Source organism: Vespa mandarinia, chromosome 8 (genome assembly GCF_050613455.1).
Source record: "Vespa mandarinia isolate Hongniang chromosome 8, ASM5061345v1, whole genome shotgun sequence".
NCBI lineage: Eukaryota > Metazoa > Arthropoda > Insecta > Hymenoptera > Vespidae > Vespa > Vespa mandarinia.
Window position 1 is genome coordinate 6,687,829 of NC_140817.1, and position 19,672 is coordinate 6,707,500.

Genomic DNA, 19,672 nt, shown 5'->3' on the forward strand with positions numbered 1-19,672 from the left:
AAATTCATGGTGACTCTAATTGGACGGAATAATTACCTGTATAATCGATATTGGCGATACTTAATTAGTCAAGGAGTACTCAAGGTACTAAGGTAGTATGTCGATGATTAAACGATTCGAGTATTTTCATAATGCGTATCGATTTCGATCGCTCGCTCACGATAATTACCAGGGAGCGAGTTCGTGCGAGAAGAGACAGACATTGGGCAACCAAGAATCATCCGTTATACCTAATACATATTACCAACGAATAAGAAGCTGGAAATCTTTCGAATTAAACCCGGAATCGTTTAAATTATCGAGCTGATTTTAATCGATCGTTAAAAAAAATGATTAAACAAAAAAGAAAGAGAGAGAGAGAGAGAGAGAGAGAGAGAGAGAAGAGAGAAACAATTATTTCCGTAATTATTATTCTAGTATGAGAAAAAAAAGGATTATTATATACCTAGTCGAATTTAATATAAAATACAATTCAGATTGGTACATAATCAACAAACCTCATTACTAAAACATCGAAACGTTAAGATAAAGAGAAAAAAAGGAGATAAAAAAGATAAAATCTCTCTCTCTCTCTCTCTCTCTTTCTCTCTCTTTCTTTCTCTGAAACGATTCCGGCTCTCCTTCGCATTAGCATCGTCCGACATGGCAGGCCTCTCGCCTGCCATAAAGCAGAGTACCGATATGCTCGATGGATATTATCGCCTATTAATGATTAATTGACCGCTGCTGGCAGGCGCCTACGTGTGTTCCGACTGAAAGAGAGGTGCTACACACCGCGTTAACTCCGCACCGAACGAGAGGTCGTACCGGGGTTAGATCATGCTTTGCGCGGCGAATCGTTAGAAAGTCTTCCTATCGAAGTGATGGTGGGAGATAGAAAGAGAAAGAGCTAGTCTGCGTAGTAAGTTGCTCGGAAAAGATCCATCCATCGACGATGGTTCGTCTCGATTACGAAGGAATCGCTGCTCCATCGCTAGTTCGCTCAGATCTCTTTTCTTCGAGCTAGTGAAAAGGATTCAGTTTATTCTCTTTCTCTTTCTTTCGCTCTTTCTGTCTCTCCCCTTACCCCAACCCCCCGCCCCCCCTCTCTCTCTCTCTGTCTCTGTTTGTCTGTCTCTTTCTCTTCGTCGTTAATGCCTCAGAAAAATCTTACGTAAGTATAAATCTCGTTGTACCGACGCTTTACGCGATATCTGGTGCAATGTATAGATTAACGCTCTTTATCCCTTACATGTCGTTCACCAAAATAGGGAAACACGATATAGTCTTTTAAATTTCCCACCTACGTAAATAGAAATTGAGATTCTGTAACGTGATTTATACTTGTCGCTTTTAGCAAGTGAAATTCCCGTTTGAGAAATTTATCGAAAGCTTCATCGTGCGATGAACTCTGAACGACCTTTCTCTTGTAACGCGTAACTCGGAAGACGAAGAACGATTCTTCTAATTATTCAGGTAGAGAGAGGAGGACTAGGATAGGAGAGGGTAATGGAATTTTTTCTTTGCTGTTTACGAAACAATTCGGAAGGGTTCAATCTTAGAAACTAAATCATTATTTTGTAACCTCTCCCCTCTCTTTTCTCACTCTTTCTCTCTCATTAAATGGCCAGTTCTAGTATTTTTATTCTGAACGATTTTATTTGGAGAAATATTTTTTTCTATCCAAGGACGTTCCTCGAGTTAATCTTGATGGAAGAGGAAGAAGAGAAAGAAGAAGATGAAAAGGAAGAAGAGAAAAAGGAAAAGAAGAAAAAGAAGATGATGAAAAATAAGTAGAAAAAGGGGAAAAAAGGGAAAAGAAGAAAGAGAAGAAGAAAAAACAAAAAAGAAAGAAAAAAAGAGAAAGAAGAAGAAGAAGAAGAAGAAGAAGAAGAAGAAGAAGAAGCAGAAGAAGAAGAAAAAGAGTAAGAGTAAGAAGGAGTACCCCGGTTCGATGTCGTTGCGGATTTTTCCACGATAACGTTCGAACGACGTGACGAGGGACTTCGGAGGGTCGTTAAAGGCCCGTTAAAATTAGAAAGACGTTACGTATCCCTCGATCTTTTCCCTCTTGCTCGAGAGGATCCAAGACATTATCTACTCTACCTCTTTTTATCCTTCTTCCATCCTCCTTTCTTTTACGGGTTTCCCGTGTGACCCCATCGAATACCTCGATAGAAAGAGCAAGAGATTGAGAAGGAGGAGGAGCAGAAAGAGGAGAAGGAAAAGGTGGAAGAGAAAGAGGTGGAAGGTTCACAGAGAGACGGGAGACAAAGTCAAAGAACGGTGATCTCTGAATAGACAAGGACGGAAGGAAAAAGACCGATAAAAGACCGCTAACCAAGGCAAAGGATCGAGAAGCTTGCAGGAGAGAAGGCCACGCGTGCGTGGGACGTCAGAGGACACGAGACGGCTATTCTCGTGTAAACTTCGCCATCACGGAAGACCTCTATATACGTGTATGTGTGTGTGTGTGTGTGTTCTCTCTCTCTCGAAGAGACCGATCCACATTCATGACTTTCTAACGATCTTAGAGAACGTGCCACAACGATATAGTATATAGTATGTATACCTAAGTACTATATACAAAGGAGATATTTAGAGACGCAAACGTACATTTGTATTTATGTGTGTATATGTGTCTACTATATACGATTCGCTTTTCAAATCGCACCACCTTATTACTCTCTTTCTTTCTTTCTTTTTTCTCTCACTCTCTCTCTCTCTCTCTCTCTCTCTCTCCCTCTTCTCTTTTCTTTCTTTCTTTTTTTACCTTTCCTTTCCTTTCCTTTCCTTTTTTGTGTTCTTTAGAAAGACAGAGACAAAAAGAACGAAGCCGACGTGTTACCTCGACGTTTTACTCGTGAATTACGCCTACGCGTTTATCGCCCTCTTTTCTTCAGTTAGAACTGAAGTGAAGTTTTACGTTGAGATTTTACTTTTACTTTTCCCTCCCTACTACTTGCGTCATCCGATCGTCTTAAGCGGGAATACGAATGGAAAGATAGTAAAAGGAAGAGAAGACGCGCACGCCATACAACCTGGCATAGAGTCGCTAGATCACCGAGAAAATGAGAAGGTATCCGGTAACCCGATGTCGGATCGATAGATTAGTTTCTCTTAAGCGGCTGTTATTAGTCTGCTAAGATTCATTCCCGCAGATAAGTATCCGCGCGCATCTTGCTACTGCTTCGTACCTCTACGAATGTAGTAAGGAAAGGTTCCCGATGATTATTAACGATCACGGCGATGTCAACGACCGAGTTCTACGCTTCCTCGTACTTCTATTGCAAGGTCAAACCTGTGGAATTATTGTGAAAATTTATTCCGTCAAATGATTCAAATGAATGTCGTATGCGTGACCGGATGCAATACGATAAAAAAAAATATTAATTGAGAGAAAAATTCGTCAAAATTTGTATTTTTAATTTTTATCGGCTTTGAAACATTCGATATCTTTTCTATTTTCGATCTTAAGTAATCTTAAGACATTGCAAAATGATAAGTAAGAAAAATTTTAATCGTGCACAAACACACACACACACACACACACACACATATATATATATATATATATATATATATATAATATCGTAACAAAATGGAAAGTTGCGATATCGTAAAAACAAAGAAAAAAAGAAAAATAGAATGATAACAAAAAATCATAAAAATCGTGATGCAACGAGCATAAGTTTTCTCTCGCGAAGGAATCAATTTCATTCCTCTCATTTAACTGCTCTCTTTATCTATCTCTTTTTATCTCTCTCACTCTCTCTTTCTTTTTAACTCTCTTTCTCTCTCTCTCTCTCTCTCTCTCTCTCTCTCTTTCTCTTTTCCTCTAACGTGAAATACGACTGCGATAGTCGTAGATCTTCATTGCTCAGTAAATAAATCGTAAGGCATAATCGTTAAGCACCATTTGGTGCGTCATATCGCGGCGCGATATTAATTACCTCCTTTCCCCGCTCACGGTGAGTATTTCACGCCACGCGAGTAATGTTCGCAAAAGAAGAGGGCGAATTCACTGCACTGCACTGCACACACTTGGCTTCGTGCAAGCACAAGCATAAGCACAAGCACAGGCACTTCGGAGTCTCGAGGAGGAGGAAGAAGAAGAAGAAGAAGAACCGATAAGGATCGATGCTATAATTCGAGGGAATCTACGTAAAGGATCGTGCTCTCACCGTCGTCGATCCGTTCCGCGGTATCCTTTTATGGAGATAAGGATCGGTGCCATAATTTCGAGAAGATCCGTCTCACTTTCTCTCTCTTTCTCTCTATCTTTCTCTCTCTCTCTCTCTCTCTCTCTCTTTTTTTCTTACTCTCCTTTTTCTCTCGCGGTGCCTTATTTGCGCAGAGCAAAAAAAAAATTTAACTCCAGGAACTCCTTGGACTTTATTCCTTTCTGTCTCGAAAAAAATAAAAAAATAAAAAAACCAAAGAATAAAAGGTGGAAGAAAGAGAGAGAGAGAGAGAGAGAGAGAGAGAGAGAGAGAGAGTTCTTGAAGGTACAAAGTACCAGTATTATAATCACATTCGGCCCTTGTCATTGTCGAATCTGCTCGACGGAAGATCGAAGTACTCGAGGACCCTCCATCCTCTCCTCTCATTCTTCTCATCTTCGATTGCGTTTCCAGTGAGTGTGTCATGAATATGCATGCCAAGCGCGTTCGCGCAAAAATTCACGGCCTTGACAGTCTGACGTTTCGAAGAGCGTAACCGTAAACGAGGCCTAACGATAGGCCGAGGATAATCGAACCTGACAGCATGCAAGAGAGATTGCCAGTATTTCTCTCTCTCTCTCTCTCTCTCTCTCTCTCTCTATCTAACTATCTATCTCTTTCTTTCTCTTTTTAAAACTCGTGAAAGAATCCTTCTTGACGGGCGATATCCCTGTTAAATTATTCTGAAAGATGGCTTACAACGATCGTGATTCCAAATTTCGTTTATCCTTTTATAAAAAGGTCAATTTGATATAAGAATATCTCGCGAAAAGAAATCGAGACTTTCGATCTAAACTGTTATTCTTGGTTAAACGGGAGTGGGAGATAAAAGAAAAAAGATAGAGAGAAAAAAGGAAAAGCGATTGCACTCGGCTCGCGGATGAATTTCACCGGTGGATAAGAGAGTGGCGGCGAGAAGGGAGGAAGGGAGAAAGTGTGGAGACGAGGAGATTGGAGGAGGGTCGATCCGCTAGCTTCAAGGGGTCATTATAGAGTTCTCCTTAGCTGGCACGCGGCCCCTCGTCTTCCCGACTGTCCGGATTGACTGATGTCGGGTCATTCGGAGCCTTCTAGATCCTTCAGTTGCCTCACCTGACGTAGGAGTTAAATAGAAGAGCGAACGCTTCGGAGAATATTGCGCGATGCGTCGTTACGAGAGCGACTTTCAAAAGCAATTAAAACTATTCCCGGCATGCTGAGAGAAAGAGAAAGAGATAGCAAAACTACTATATAACTTTGATCGAACTGCTCTCTTTCTCTCTCTCCCTCTCTCTCTCTCTCTCTCTCTCTCTCTCTCTCTCTATCTTTCTCTCTCTATCCGCAAATTCTTTTATCCGTATCTAGCCCGAGTTAGAATCAAAGATGTTAGAAAATGTGAAACTTACCTGAGCGTATTCCGCGCAAATGTCGATCGAGGAGACGTAATTGACGACATCCTCGATGGTCCAACGATTAACCGCTTGTCCATCGCCGCACGGCATGTGGCCGCATAAGGAGGGACATCTGACAGGTGGCGGTGTGCTTGGACCAGGTGGTGTAGCTTTGGGTTTCGGAGATACGCTCCCTGATCTCCTCGTTTCTGTCCTTTGCCTTTTACGAGGTGCAAATCCTCCTGGAGTCGAGAGATCCAAAGGACTCGTCACTCCCGCGTCACGTTTGTTCGCACCTATTGATTAAAAATTGTTTTATCGATAAAAGAAGAATTTTCAATTGGGATTACGCGACGATGTCCTTCGTTATTTTGTTTCTCATGGATATAAATAAATGAAATTTATTATTGTGATTTGTGAAATATTGAATTTGTTAAATATTGAAGATATTGAAAAATAATGAAAATCGTAAAATCATCGATATCGAAATCGAAAATTGTATGTCTGAAACTTATTGTTCTTTATTTTTTTTTTTTTTTTTTACGGTTTTATTAAGATTTGTCATAAGGTTTATCATAAAAATCAATATATTCGTGTTATAATTACGAATTAACATTTTTACTTACCCTTGAGATAAGTCTCGAGTTCGGCAGCGTTCTGTGCCGCATTCGCCGTTCGCACCATGTGCAAAAGGGCTTGCGTCGACGACATATCGAGCATAGGAGGAAAGACCGGGTTCCCGAATATGCTATCCTGTTTCTGCTCCTTGGGATCCTTATTGGAGAGAGGCGAGGTGGTTTGAACGGTGGTTGGTTGTGGCGCTCCAAGAGGGGCCATTAGACCTACGAACGGTGTGGCTGCGGTCTTAAACGCAGGAAACCTTGGATCCAAACCAGGAGGATAACCGTTTCTTAGGGTACTGAAGTAACTGAGAACAAACAATAAAATTTCTCGATCGATAAATCTTCACGCAATCAATGCTCTCTCACAATTTTCTCACATTGTAAGATTTTTAAACATCAAGGCGTCTTTTTATGTTTTCTCTATTTTCTTTTCCCTTTTTGTACAGAATTTTTATTACCAAGTTGCGTGGCAAGTAACGTGAGTTAAGCGGCAAGCACGTGTAAATAAGTGAGAGAACGCGTGAGAAATGCGAACGGTTGTATGTGTGTGTGTGTGTGTGAATAGATCTAAAGAGGACGATAGGATTTGGGAACGAAAGGAAGAACATTTTGTAGAAACATGTTTTGTCTAACGAACTATTATTATTAATAATGTATATATTGTTGCTACTATCGTTAATACATTTAATATTGATAATAAAAATAACTGTCTTAATCGTTTTCCCTCGAAACACCGATCCAACGATATAGAAATCAACAGAAATGCTTTAAATGAAAACGAACGAAAGGATACGTGCGATCATTTATTCAAAGAGGAATTAAACATTTGAATAAATTTTTCCTTGAAATAATAGAAATCGCAAGCGTGTATCATATAATCATATATATTTTATCGAACAAGGAAACGTACTCGTTAGGATTGGCGTTGTTGTATTTTGCGGCGAGGCTTCTCATAAAATCACTGCAGTTACGTCCCATCATCTGTTCCATGTGCTTGAGATGATGTGGCGGTGGTGGTGGCCCCTCGGGTCCACCGAGGGATGTCGCATTTGGTGGCGTCCCTGGATGACTCGACGACGATGGCGTTACGCTTCTCGACGAAGTCGAGTTATTGTCAGGTGTTAGTCGTTCTGTTTTAACCTGAAACGAAACGTAGAAAAGTCGTCAATAAGGGGGAAGTCATTCGGTTATCTCGTTTAATACGTCCTTGATCGGGAAATGCGTTCTTACGATTTCACTCGAGGTCTCTCTCGTCTTAGAACCAAGAAAAAAAGAGAGAGAGAAAGAGATAGTAGACGGTATGAGAGAGAGAGAGAGAGAGAGAGAGAGAGATAGTACGGACTAGTAGGAAATATCTCGGTCGCATTAATTCCCTGAGAACAGATTGCATCCGAGATATGGTAATGAAGGCAACGCGTGGCGCAAGAGTTAACTCCTTCGTGGCGAGAGCGCTACCGGTGCGGAGACCACGTGACACCAAGAAGAACGAGACTCGATTGGCGGTAGAATAGGTTCCCTAAGGAGTCCCCGAGAACGAGAAGGCTGCTTGTTTCAAAGAGCCCACTGTAAATCTCTTTCTCGCCTCGACTGCGAGCGCGGCTCTTCTTCCAAGTAAAATCGTGAATATAATGACAAAAAAAAGAAAAAGGAAAACAAAAAGTAAAAAGAAGAAAAAAAAAAAGAAATAAAAAATAAAAAAAGGAAGAAAGAAAGAAAGAAAGAAGTAAAAAAAAAAAAGAAGGATAAAGAGAAAAAGATAAAAGATACGGTAGTAGGAAGGAATCTAGTGTGTCATTCGGTGACTATTCTTTTCAAGGATGACCATAGACTTTTTAAAAGCTCTATACCGAGTGCCGCTTCTCTTTTTCTTTCTCTCTACCACTCTTGCATTCGTTCTAAAACGTTTACAGAAGCGTCAAACGTAGCTCGCGTGTGTGTCAACGAAAGAATGACACTGCACCTTTCGACGAGGTTGACATCGTCTGTATATACGTGAGTCAATCGACCGGTCAGAGATTTCGAACGGGACTCTTCGAGTACACATGTACAGTGGCTACCGGTCAAAGGATAAGAGAGTTCTCTATCTCTCTCTTTCTATTCTCTCTCTTTCTCTCTCTCTCTCTCTCTCTCTCTCTCTTTCTTTTTCTCTCTCTTTCTATCTTTATTCCTCTACGTCACACAATGCAAAGAAAATCTCTCGAAACTCTCGCACGTGTTCATCGAGTGCTACGCGAAGACCGATCAAACACTCAAAGCCGACGATTCTTCTTTCGAAAATTCGTATGGTCCTGGGCTCCTACCTTTCTGTGTTTGTTCAAACGCCTCGAACTTCTCGACGAGATCGAAAGATCAAGAGAAAGAAAAAAAAAAAAAAAAAGAGAAAGAACTTTGACTACGTGTAACCTTCGTACCTATCGATAATTCTATTCACGTATATCTTCTCAGGTGGTCCATATTAAATTGTCAAAAAATAAAAATGATAATTTTGAAAATGAAAAAAAGAGAAAAAAAAGAAAAGGATTGGTAAATATAATATAACGTATCAATGGGAATTATTCGTTTTATATTTTTCTTTTATTCTTGCGTAATGAATTAACGTAAAAAAAAAAAAAAAAAAAAAAAAAAAAAAATACTTTGAATAATTTACGACGCGATCGCACTGCTTTAATTTTATTAAATAAATAAATAAACCGAGTTATTGCCAGGACGTGCGTATATTTTTTAATCATTAATTAAAATATATCTTTGGGAAATTAATAAACGGAGACAGTGAACTCACTTGAGCGGTATCGAGACCATTTTGATTTTGACGTCTTCTGCCTCTTGAAGGCCTGCTAGTAGCCGAACCCGAGAGGTGGGCGTCCTGGGGGCTTCCGCCCCTGCCGTCGACCGCTGTGTTCGCGGCCAGGGTGGTCTCCTCGTTCTCTTCTGTGTGCGTTCCTAAATCCGCTGCTTCTCCACGATCGCCACCACGAGATCCAGTACCCGTGGACGCGTTTTCACCAGACGCTTCACCTATAACATCAATCGGACATTAATTAATTGTCCCTGAACAATTTTAATTTTTATTAAGAAATTATGAAAACAATAAATAAATAAATCGATTCAATAATTATATTGATAAGAACGATTTCAAGATTAAAATCGTAATCAACGATCTAAGTACAAATTTTAAATTAAACGGATTATAGTTCAAATTAATTCTCCATTATCTATCATATTAATCCTTGATATCCTCTATAATTATTATTGTACAACATAATTATTAATAATATAATTTTTATGAATACTTGCGTCATTGGCTATTAACAATTAATTATCAAGAAAACCTCTTAATATAATCTTAAAAGAGATATGAAAAAGCTATCGGACATAAAATTAAAAGGGCAACTTGATCGTTATTGATTTAATAAAAGAAGCGTATATTCTATATTTTTGTCGTAAAACTTTCTTAACGTTGGATCGCGTTAACGTAAGACGTTGTCTTTCAACTCCAGGTATTTCAATGAAATACGTTGAGGAGGAAAAAAAAAAGGAAAGAGGGAAAAGAGTAAAATGGTATGAGAGGTAAAGAAGAAGTGGGATAGTAGTCAAAGAGAACAGAGTTTACATGATGACTTTTATCATGGCGCTAGCTTTTCTCGAAAGCGAGAAAACGAGAGAATAAGAAATTTACGTTCAATAAATGTACCCGTCTTTGGCGCCATTATCTTTTTCCTCGATCGCAGAAACTTATCTACACGGTGAAATGAACGACGAGAACCAGGTAAAGGTGAGGGCAGAACGGTGGAAGAGGAAGAAGAGGGACCAATGAGTACGACGACTCAACAGGGTCACTGTCCCATCCTGGCTACCAAAAATATCCAATAAATTCTTGTCATCGTTAAACGCCTGGAATTTTATGGAGGCAGTAACTCGTCCGCACCGCCGAATTTGCTGTCCGATACGATCGAGCGCACTGCCGATGCCGGTGCTGTTATACCACCAACCTTCTCTTTTCTTCTCTGTTTCTCTCTCTCTCTCTCTCTCTCTCTCTCTCTCTCTGTCTGTCTCTCTCTTTCTTTTTCTCTTCTTCTTCTTCTTTCTTTCTCTTCCCTACTTTGCCACGTTCACCAGGATCTCGCACGGATACACCAGGGATCTCGTATCTTTCCATTACTCTTCTTGCTTTTCTTTCTGATCTCCTCCCAAGCTTCAATTCAGCAGGCTTTCTCATCTCTTAAATGTCCTCCTCATTTCAAGAATGGATAATACCTTTTCTTCGAAGTGTCGATTTAATCGGCTCTTTCTCCATTTCCAAAAGATTCTCTTATCGTATGATTAATCTTCATTATATATTTACCTATACAGGTATATAGTTATATATATATATATATATACGTATGTGTATACGTATATATGTATACATGTATGTATGTATGTAGAAGTTAAGACATTAAAAAAAAAAAGAAAGAAAAAAGAAAAAAAAGAGAAAAAGAAAAAGAAAGAAAGAAAGAAATTTTAATTTGAATAAAATTATCGAAATAAATTATCGAACTAAACGGAGGCGCAATGTTATTTCTTGTAACATGCAGGTATAGGTCATCGTCCGATCGTAAAACAGATGCCGTTAATTGAGATGCTATGATCCAATCGACGAACTCTCAGCTACTATTTCGACAAAACAAATTAGAATTACACATTCGATACATGTAATCTCGATCAAATTGTTCAAATTTTCTTATCAAATATTTTTATAATATCCTCAAAACACTTTTAGAATTATTAATTCAATACAAGGACTAGCTGTAAGAATACAATTCTCATAAAATTAATTTCTACGACAGTCATTACCGGATGACTTCATCGTTTCACACTAGAAATATTTACGACTATTCATAAAAATTCCATTAGATGTTAGAGATCGTAAACGAAAAGCATCGTATTTCTTTCTACGATATTACGTTTGATTTTTCGCCGAACGTGAAAAAATTTATACTTTCCTTGAATTATCATCTCTCTCTCTCTCTCTCTCTCTCTCTCTCTCTCTCTCTCTCTCTCTCTCTCTCTCTCTTTCTTTCTTTCTCTTTCTTTTAATTTCTTTTTTATTGAAAAAGAACATTCGATAAAATTGATTATTAATCGTGAATCGACTTGAGGGAATTTCTTTTATAATTAGACACGTTTAATTTGATGTTACAAGATAAACAATCAAGTTTGTTATTATCGATAAAGGAGAAGTAATAATAATCGCAAAATAAGTTTTACAAACGGCACAGCACAAAATTCGAACGTTAAAGATTTCTAATATATCTCTATCTTTTCGCATTAACTTCCGGGAGTCTTCGTTTTAATAATCTACCGTAGGACGAAAGTTTTATGAGCGCGGTAGCTGGTCGGAGTAGCACGTACGACAAATATCATAACTGAAATGTAAAACTTTGCGAGTCGTCGTCAAAGAGTTAGAACCATTGTTTGAAAACCGTTCGTTCGGTTGTTATTCCTTAAAACTTTTTTCTTCTTCTTTGAACGATGCGCTTCAAGAACCAAACGATAAAACTAACCGCTATCTATATTTCTAGTCGCGTTCCTCAAACTTACGATTTTCCATGGCCTATCGCGAGCAACGTCAAAAGGAAAATATTGCCGGCAATAATTTCCGTTTGAATAGTTCCGTCTACGGACTTCGTTCGTTTGTTTTATAAAAGTGTCGTCGTTTTAAAGGTTTGCTCTTCTACGTCTACGCATACACAAAAGTCCTAGAAAACGAGACGAGGCATATACCACATGCAGTTGCGTCTGAAATAGAATCCTCCCTCTCTTTAAACCTCCCCCTCCCCCAGTCGTCCCGCATCCAGTACTTCTCGCCCATCCATTCAAATTGATCGTTTAATATTAAAAATCCTATGTTGTATGTATCCCCTTTTTTCTCTCTCTCTCTCTCTCTCTCTATCTCTCTCCTTTTCAGTTCATATCTATTTCTATTAAATTATTCTTTAATTAATTTTATAATCATATCGAATACGATAAAAATTTTCTTTTTATATATATTTTTTTTTCTTTTTTTTTTCTTTTTTTTTTTTTTTTTTTTTTTTTTGTAAATATTTCTTACGAAATTATTACGATTAGAATTAGTTTTCGAAAAGATTCGAAAGCAGAATAGGTAGGATAGAAAGATAAACGTTCAAGAGAGTATTCCCGTATAGCAACGTCGCGGTACGTTTTAACACGTCGTTACGATATTTTACACTTCGACACGGTGTCGTGTCCATGCCGTGAAACGAGAAAAAAGAGAAGCCAAAGGAAGAAGGAAAAGAAAAAAAAAAAGAAAAAAAGAAAAAGGAAAGAAAAAAGAATAGGGAGAGGTTTGTACGAGAGCGCGAACATTGGCGGATTCTTCTTTTCTTTTTTTGTTTTTCTTTTTCTTTTTTTTTCTTTTCTTGTTCTTTCTTTCTTTCTTTTCTTTTCTTTCTTTCTTTCTTTCTTTCTTTCTCTCATCTTCGATTACGAATTGTCAATCAAAGTTTAATATTGGCATGCATCGTATATCAAGAGAAGAACAAACTTGAACAGGTGTTAAAAAGTAAACGACGAATTCGCCATCAATAATTATCTTTTCGAATGTAAGCAAGTAAGCATCCCTCTATCTCTCACTTCTTTTCTCTCACTCCTTCATATTATCTCTCTCTTTCTTAAGGATAACAGCTGTTAGTTGAGAGTCAGAAAAAATGACGTTGGTACACGTATGAGAAATAGCGTATCGTTGTGTTACTAAAGTCTCGAAATAAATGGAAAGGAAAAGAGAGAGGAGAGGAGAGGAGAGGAGAGGAGAGGAGAGGAGAGGAGAGGAGAGAAGGAAAGACACCGAAGCGAAACACTCATAAGGCGATACAGTCGCCTGAGCATAAATTATCTCGCGACTCTCCTTGCTAAAACGAATTGACCTTAGAGGTCAGGAATAGAGTGGCGCGCGACAGGAATAAAGATGGCACCGCGTCTCTGGGTCGACGTTAATTATCTCGCCGCTTAAAAGCCGCTTTCGTCGAATTCCAGCGCGAATCTTCTTCCGTGTCTCCTCTTCGTACCATTTCAAGATGAGGGGTGGTGAAAGGAGAAGGGTGCGCGTGTGTGTGTGTGTGTATGTATGTGAGAGAGAGAGAGAGAGAGAGAGAGAGAGAGAGTGAGAGAGAAAGAGTTAGAGAGAAGTAATAAAAGAAAAAGAAGGAAAAGGAAAGAAGAGTTGGGGAGTGAGTATCAGAAATATTGCAATCAAGTATCTGTCAATGTTATGAATGACGCGTCGTCGTCGGTCTGTCAAAATGCATGCCGATGAACGTTAACGCAACGGTTCCTTCGTGACCATGCATTCGAAATATTCTCAAAAGACACTTCCGATATGTTCGAAAGCCGATGACCTGATCATAATATTTTCTTTTGTTTTTTTTTTCTTTTATGCACAATCTGTTACTTCCTTAAATAATTTTTATTCGATCGAATTAAGAATATCTACAATTATCCTTTACGTCTTAATTTTCACGATGAGTAGCCTTCGATCTAATCTTTATATTTTCATCCTGAAACACCTTTCCTATTTCCTTTTACTTCTTAACCAGACGACGAACAATCTCTCATGGTTTTTAGGATCTATACGATTACGATTCAAACGAAAAAGCGTATTGAATGTGAAAGTATATGTGTTGATTTTCCTTCGTTTGTATATCCAGTCGGTCTCGACAAGGCTGTCGTTTCTTCGAGATTTATAAGTGCAAACGTGCGCGCGCGAATACGAGTATGCTCGAGTACGCGCACGCATGCACGCATAGTTACTCCTGCATCCGCATCCGGGGTTATTTGACTCGCGGTTCTTAATGAACGATAAAGTCAGTTCCACGCGTCGCATGATGCAATCGCCGTGTAAAACTATCATTATAGGTTCCCGGAGTAAGGAAGAGCCATTATTGTCTTTTACGCGCTTTTATCTTCTTTTTTTTCCCTTTTTCTCTTCCTATCTCTCTCTCTCTCTCTCTCTCTTTTTGTTCTTATATCCATCCATTCTTCTCCCTTTTATCTTTCGAAGAAACCTACGAGATTCGTTTCTGAATGAACCTGCCGATCAACGTTGGAAACTGGACAATTCTGGATATGGATACTCTCGTTGACATCTTGAACCATTACGAGTTGAAGGACTGGATTTGCCATCTGTCTTTCTTTTACTCATTCTGCAAAAGGCTTTATCGAGGTATTCATTGAATGAACTCTCTAAACGTTTTTTCTCGCTTGGTTATGAGAAACAGTTCACTTTGTCGAAGGTTCAACAACAAGGATACGATCCTTGTTGATTTCAATCGAAATTTGAATCAGATATATACATAAAATTAAAAAATCGCGGAAATTATGTATGAATATTTTATTATACTAATATATATCTATTTATATTTATTTTATTGAAAAATAAATCAATATTTCGTTATAATCGATTTGATCAATTTTTATTCATAGATCAATCGTCAAAATTATAAAGAAAATAATAATAAAAAAGAAAAAAAAAAAAGGATAATACAATGTAATTCTACAAATCCTATTAAGAACTTTTTACGTAGATATTATATATTTTATCTCTCTAATTACATTACTATATATTATTTTCTATATTAAATGTAACCTTTTAATATAAAGTCCAATATATAATATTTAACATCTTGACGTTGTCCAATCTTTCTATGTCCCTCGCTTTAATTACCTTAAGGTTTATCGCAAGGTTTTTGTCGACAGGACATATAAATGGGCAATAATGATCGTTGGTCCGTCTTAACGACCTTCGAAGGCCACGAAGGAAAGAAAGGAGGAAGAGAGGGAAGAAAACGGGAGGCAATGAAGGAATTCAGCGTCATGACGTTAACACGATCAACACGAAAGATAGGAACAGCAGACGGTATATACAACGACGACGGTAACGACGGCGATGTCGATGGCGACGGCGACAGCGACGGCGACGGCGACGATGACAACGACGACGACGACGACGACGACGACGGCGACGACCATGTCCGTCGTCTTTAGATTCGTTGTAAATCCTCTTGAGCTAGGGTAGAGAACAGGACATGTCGGTGGAATGGGGAAGGGTGAGGAGGAGGAGGAAAGTGAGGAGGAGGAGGAGGGTGAGGAGAAGGAGGGTGAGGAGGAGGAGGAGGGGGAGGAGAGGGAGGGGGTCTTGAGCGTGCCCATTAAAGTGGGTTATGCCCATTTCAAGTGGAAAATCATAAGCACCGCAAATACGCCGTTATTACTATAGACGCGCCACACGAGCTCGCCACTTTGTAATCATGACTAATGCATAATGCAGTAGCCGCTCTGCTCCTTCGCCGCGTTTTCTACGTACCTACGTACTACGTACATATGCGGATACGTTTATGTAAATATGTTCTCTCTCTCTCTCTCTCTTTCTCTCTCTCTCTCTCTCTTTCTCTCTCCATCCCTCTCTCTTTTACTCTACAAGTCTACCTGCAGAACCTCTTCTTCTTTTTCTTCTTCTTCTTCTATTACTACTACGAGAATACAACTGGTGTTCTATGACGGACCGTTTCGTTGATTGTATTTCTCTCTCCCACTCTCTCTCTCTCTCTCTCTCTCTCTCTCTCTCTCTCTCTCTTTGCTTCTCTCTGTTTCTTTCTCCATCGTCTAAAAATTCGATACTTGTCGATGATATTTTCATTAAGAATGTTGCTTCATCAAGTGGATTTACTTTTTTCTTCTCCTTCTTCTTCTTTTTCCTTTTCTTTTTTTACCGGACGCTCGAGATAAAAAATTGCGAGTTTACTGTATTCCATAGAAAGGAAGAGAATTTCTAAGAGGATAAGAAAACGTACGAGAACCATACTCGACCTTGGTCGTGCGGAGAATGCTCGAATCAGCTGTTTTCAAGCGATGGGAGGTCTCCCGCGATATACACAATGGCTGTCACGTGACGCGCAAGCGTTTATTAGCCGACACGAGTCTGGAGAGAAGGTTGGATGAGAGACGAAGATAGATACATAGATAGACAGCTAGATGGATAGTAGTGGAAAGAAAAGTGTGAGTGAAAAAATGATATATATACACATATATATATATATATATGTGTGTGTGTGTGTGTATGTATGTATGTATATATATAAAAAGAAAAAGAGAGAGAGAGAGAGAGAGAGAGGGGGTAAAAGGCAAGATAAGGTGGCGATTTATAGCCAACGGAGTTAAGATCGAGCGACGTTAAACGGCAAACTTCGATCGACACCAGCGCTACGAATGATCATATGACGTATAGTCGATTGCTTCTTATTAGGAGGCCGAGCATGTTCGACTTAACGTAGGAACGCGCCAACGCATTCCTGCAACTAATTAGCTCCCATTGTAAGTGTCGAGTCGCTCGAGGCGTCAACAATGTCATGCATTGCTCCTCTTCGTTCTCTCCCGTTCCTTCTTTCTCTCTCTCTCTCTCTCTCTTTCTTTCTCTATCTCTCCTTCTTTCTTGTCCCTCTTCTACCCTTGTCCTCGACTTCGACCTCCGTTTCCGGAGGCGAACCGCACAGTGACCGTACTCGTTATGGTCGCAAACTGACGATGTTGACCGCCGTTGATCATACTACGGTACGTCATAAGATCATCTATTAAGGAGTTGTCGATCGATCTCTTTGAAAATACACGGATAAATGATAATGACGATTTCGATGAAATTCTGATTATTCATTCGTCGAAAAATACATTGATATATTAGTTATCGATTGAATTTTTTATGACAATATGTTACGATCTATGTCAATGAAATATTTGCTTTGTCTTTGACGTTCCCATCGCTTTTCTTTTTTTTTTCGTTCGGAAGATATTCCAAAACATAGGAAATTCAATCGACTTTTTAATTATATATGCTAATAGACAAATCGAAAATGTAAATCTATGCATGCGAATCGATCGAACGAGATCTTTAATTCTTTTTCATCAATCTATTCGATGTCAATATCTTTCAAGAAATTCTATAGGACATTGTGTTATATTATTTCAGAGAATCTATGTAAATTAAATATGTACGTAAACGTATGCAAACGAACCTTTTTTATTCTTTTTTTTTTCCTCATAAAAGTGTCTCGACGTTGTCTAGATTATTTTTTTTCTTTTTTTTATTTTTTTTTTCTACGAATTTCACATGGTTCAATTTGCCAGAATATATTCGAGAATCAATGTGGGTCAAGATCAAGAACGAACATAAGTATTATAAATATGTATATATATATATATATATATATATATATATATATATATATATACATATATATATATAGAACCACGAAATTTTTCACAGTTATCTCGATGTACATATACATATACCGTAGACAAAACTTTTTTCTTTTTTTACCGAATCAATATAAATTATTCCATCGAAATTAATTACATTAGATGTTACAAATTATTTCTTTTTTATTTATTTACTTTTCTGTACGGTTAAATCAAAAAAAAATTTTTTATATATACATATTTAATTTCATTCGAATCTCCATATACGCAATGATTAAAAAAATAAAAAGAAGCAATTTACAATATATAAAAAAAAAAAAAAATGAAAATATTTTCACAAAATGAATGAAAATGTATAATCACTTTGGAACAATTGAAAAGATACAAATTTTAAAATTAACATTTTCTTTCATTAATTCTTTGATAAGAAATATTGTGCGTTCTTCTGTGTGTATATGTGCGTATGTGTATGTGTGCATGTGATCATGATTAAAAATAAACTTTAAACTCTAAAATTTAGAATAGCCTCATATTATGTACTTTGGCGATAAGTAAGAGAGAAAGAGAGAGAGAAAGAGAGAGAGAGAGAGAGAGAGAGAGAGAGAGGAGATTGGCAAATGCATGCTTCCAAGGTGGAAAGCAAGCAAGAAAGACTCCAAGAAAGGAACGAAGAGAACGAGAGAGAGAGAGAGAGAGAGAGAAAGAGAGAGAAACAGAGAAAGAGAGAGAAAGACACAGAGAGAGAGAGAGAGAGAGAGAGAGAGAGACAGAGAGAACGTGCGTTCCTGCGTGACGTAGCTTTCGCAGGCCATCACGCATATGTTACCCTCCACGAGGAAGCCGTAGGAGCCTCCGGTACAATACAATCCGCGGGGTCATTCCACCGAGTCCTCCGGTCACCTCCACGTTCGACGAGTCTTTTTCGGCCTGCATGATGAACTTTGCACTCGGCGCGATCCTGCGCTTCTTCGTTCTGCTCGGTCACAACGAAGATACATAGAAGATCTTCGAATACGTACAAGTTGATTATTATCTTCCCATCTATCCTTTCTGAGAAAATTTATTAGCGATAGCCAAACTAAAAGTGTAACCCGAAAAGAGTAAACTCAGGTCGACTCGTTAAATGGACTGATTAACACTCCTAGTCATTCCTTTTCTATCTCTCTCTTTCTTCCTTTCTGTCTGTCTCTCTCTCTCTCTCTCTCTCTCTCTCTCTCTCTCTCTCTCTCTTTCTTTCCTTCTTTCTTTCTCTTCAGTACTATAACAGCTGTTATTTGAATCACTTCGAATGACATCAAGAAAAATAATATAATCATCGAAAACGAGTATTTATTAATGAACTCATACTAAACATCTTATCTACCTCATCATAATCTATCGTAGAACGATAATACTTTTGTTCAGGACGTAAGTATATGTATCTACATAAGTTATTACATACATAGATAGATGCATACATAAATGTATACAAACGCCTTGGATATTACATAACACGATAATAAAATAAAATTACGTTATAATGACGATATCCTGTTTGTTATTACATGTTTTCAACGATACCGTATTAAATATAGTAAACGAGAGAGAGAGAGAGAGAGAGAGAGAGAGAGAAAGGGAGAGAAAAAGAAAGATAAAATAATCTCGATGGTGAATTTATATTTCGTTAATGCGTTACTACGTATTGCTTGATTATAGAGAGGCGTTTGTCAGAAATCGATCGTTTTTTTAATTGAAAAAGAAATAGAAACGAAGGAATACGATTTTGATTGGATAGATTAGATAAGAGAAAAGGAGAGGCACGTACTTACGTGTATATGCACTCACGCGAAAAGATTTATCTTTGCAAATTAATCGAAAATTTAACCCTGATTATGTAATTTTACCGTACAAGTGGTATGTCACATCGAAGGTAACAAAATTGAACAAGCTTAATTCAATGCCGATTATCGCCGTTTCTACGTGTTTACTTGCTTTTACACTTGTATTCTTACTTGCGAAATATTTCAATAAATATTTTATTTTACATATATTTTAATATTTCACTCCTATACAAAATGTATATTAACAATATATAAATGTAATTATAGCGATGTCAAAATTAACGGTGATAGTGAAAATCATATATCACGTGACGTGAGATATCCTACCCCTAAAGGGGGTGGGGGGGGAAAGCATAATGCATGAAATTATTCGAAGGAATAGACAATAATTATATATGTGAAACATACGAAGT

The 19,672-nt window shown here is 38.1% G+C and overlaps 1 protein-coding gene across 2 annotated transcripts in view; it reads right to left on the reverse strand.

The window, feature by feature from the left end:
- The window catches only part of LOC118447553 (uncharacterized), a 90,750-nt gene that overhangs the window by 40,806 nt on the left and 30,272 nt on the right, over positions 1 to 19,672 (reverse strand). Inside the window, exons 1-5 of one of the 2 annotated variants that reach the window (XM_035879710.2) lie at positions 9,887 to 10,264; positions 8,975 to 9,210; positions 7,106 to 7,335; positions 6,199 to 6,500; positions 5,588 to 5,868 (exon numbers count right to left, since the gene is read on the reverse strand). In XM_035879710.2, the coding sequence (XP_035735603.1) occupies positions 5,588 to 5,868; positions 6,199 to 6,500; positions 7,106 to 7,335; positions 8,975 to 9,210; positions 9,887 to 9,902 (1,065 nt within the window). In that variant the 5' untranslated portion in view covers positions 9,903 to 10,264. Of the gene's footprint in view, positions 1 to 5,587; positions 5,869 to 6,198; positions 6,501 to 7,105; positions 7,336 to 8,974; positions 9,211 to 9,886; positions 10,265 to 19,672 lie in introns of those variants that run through there. The other variant, XM_035879696.2, reaches the window with a different exon arrangement.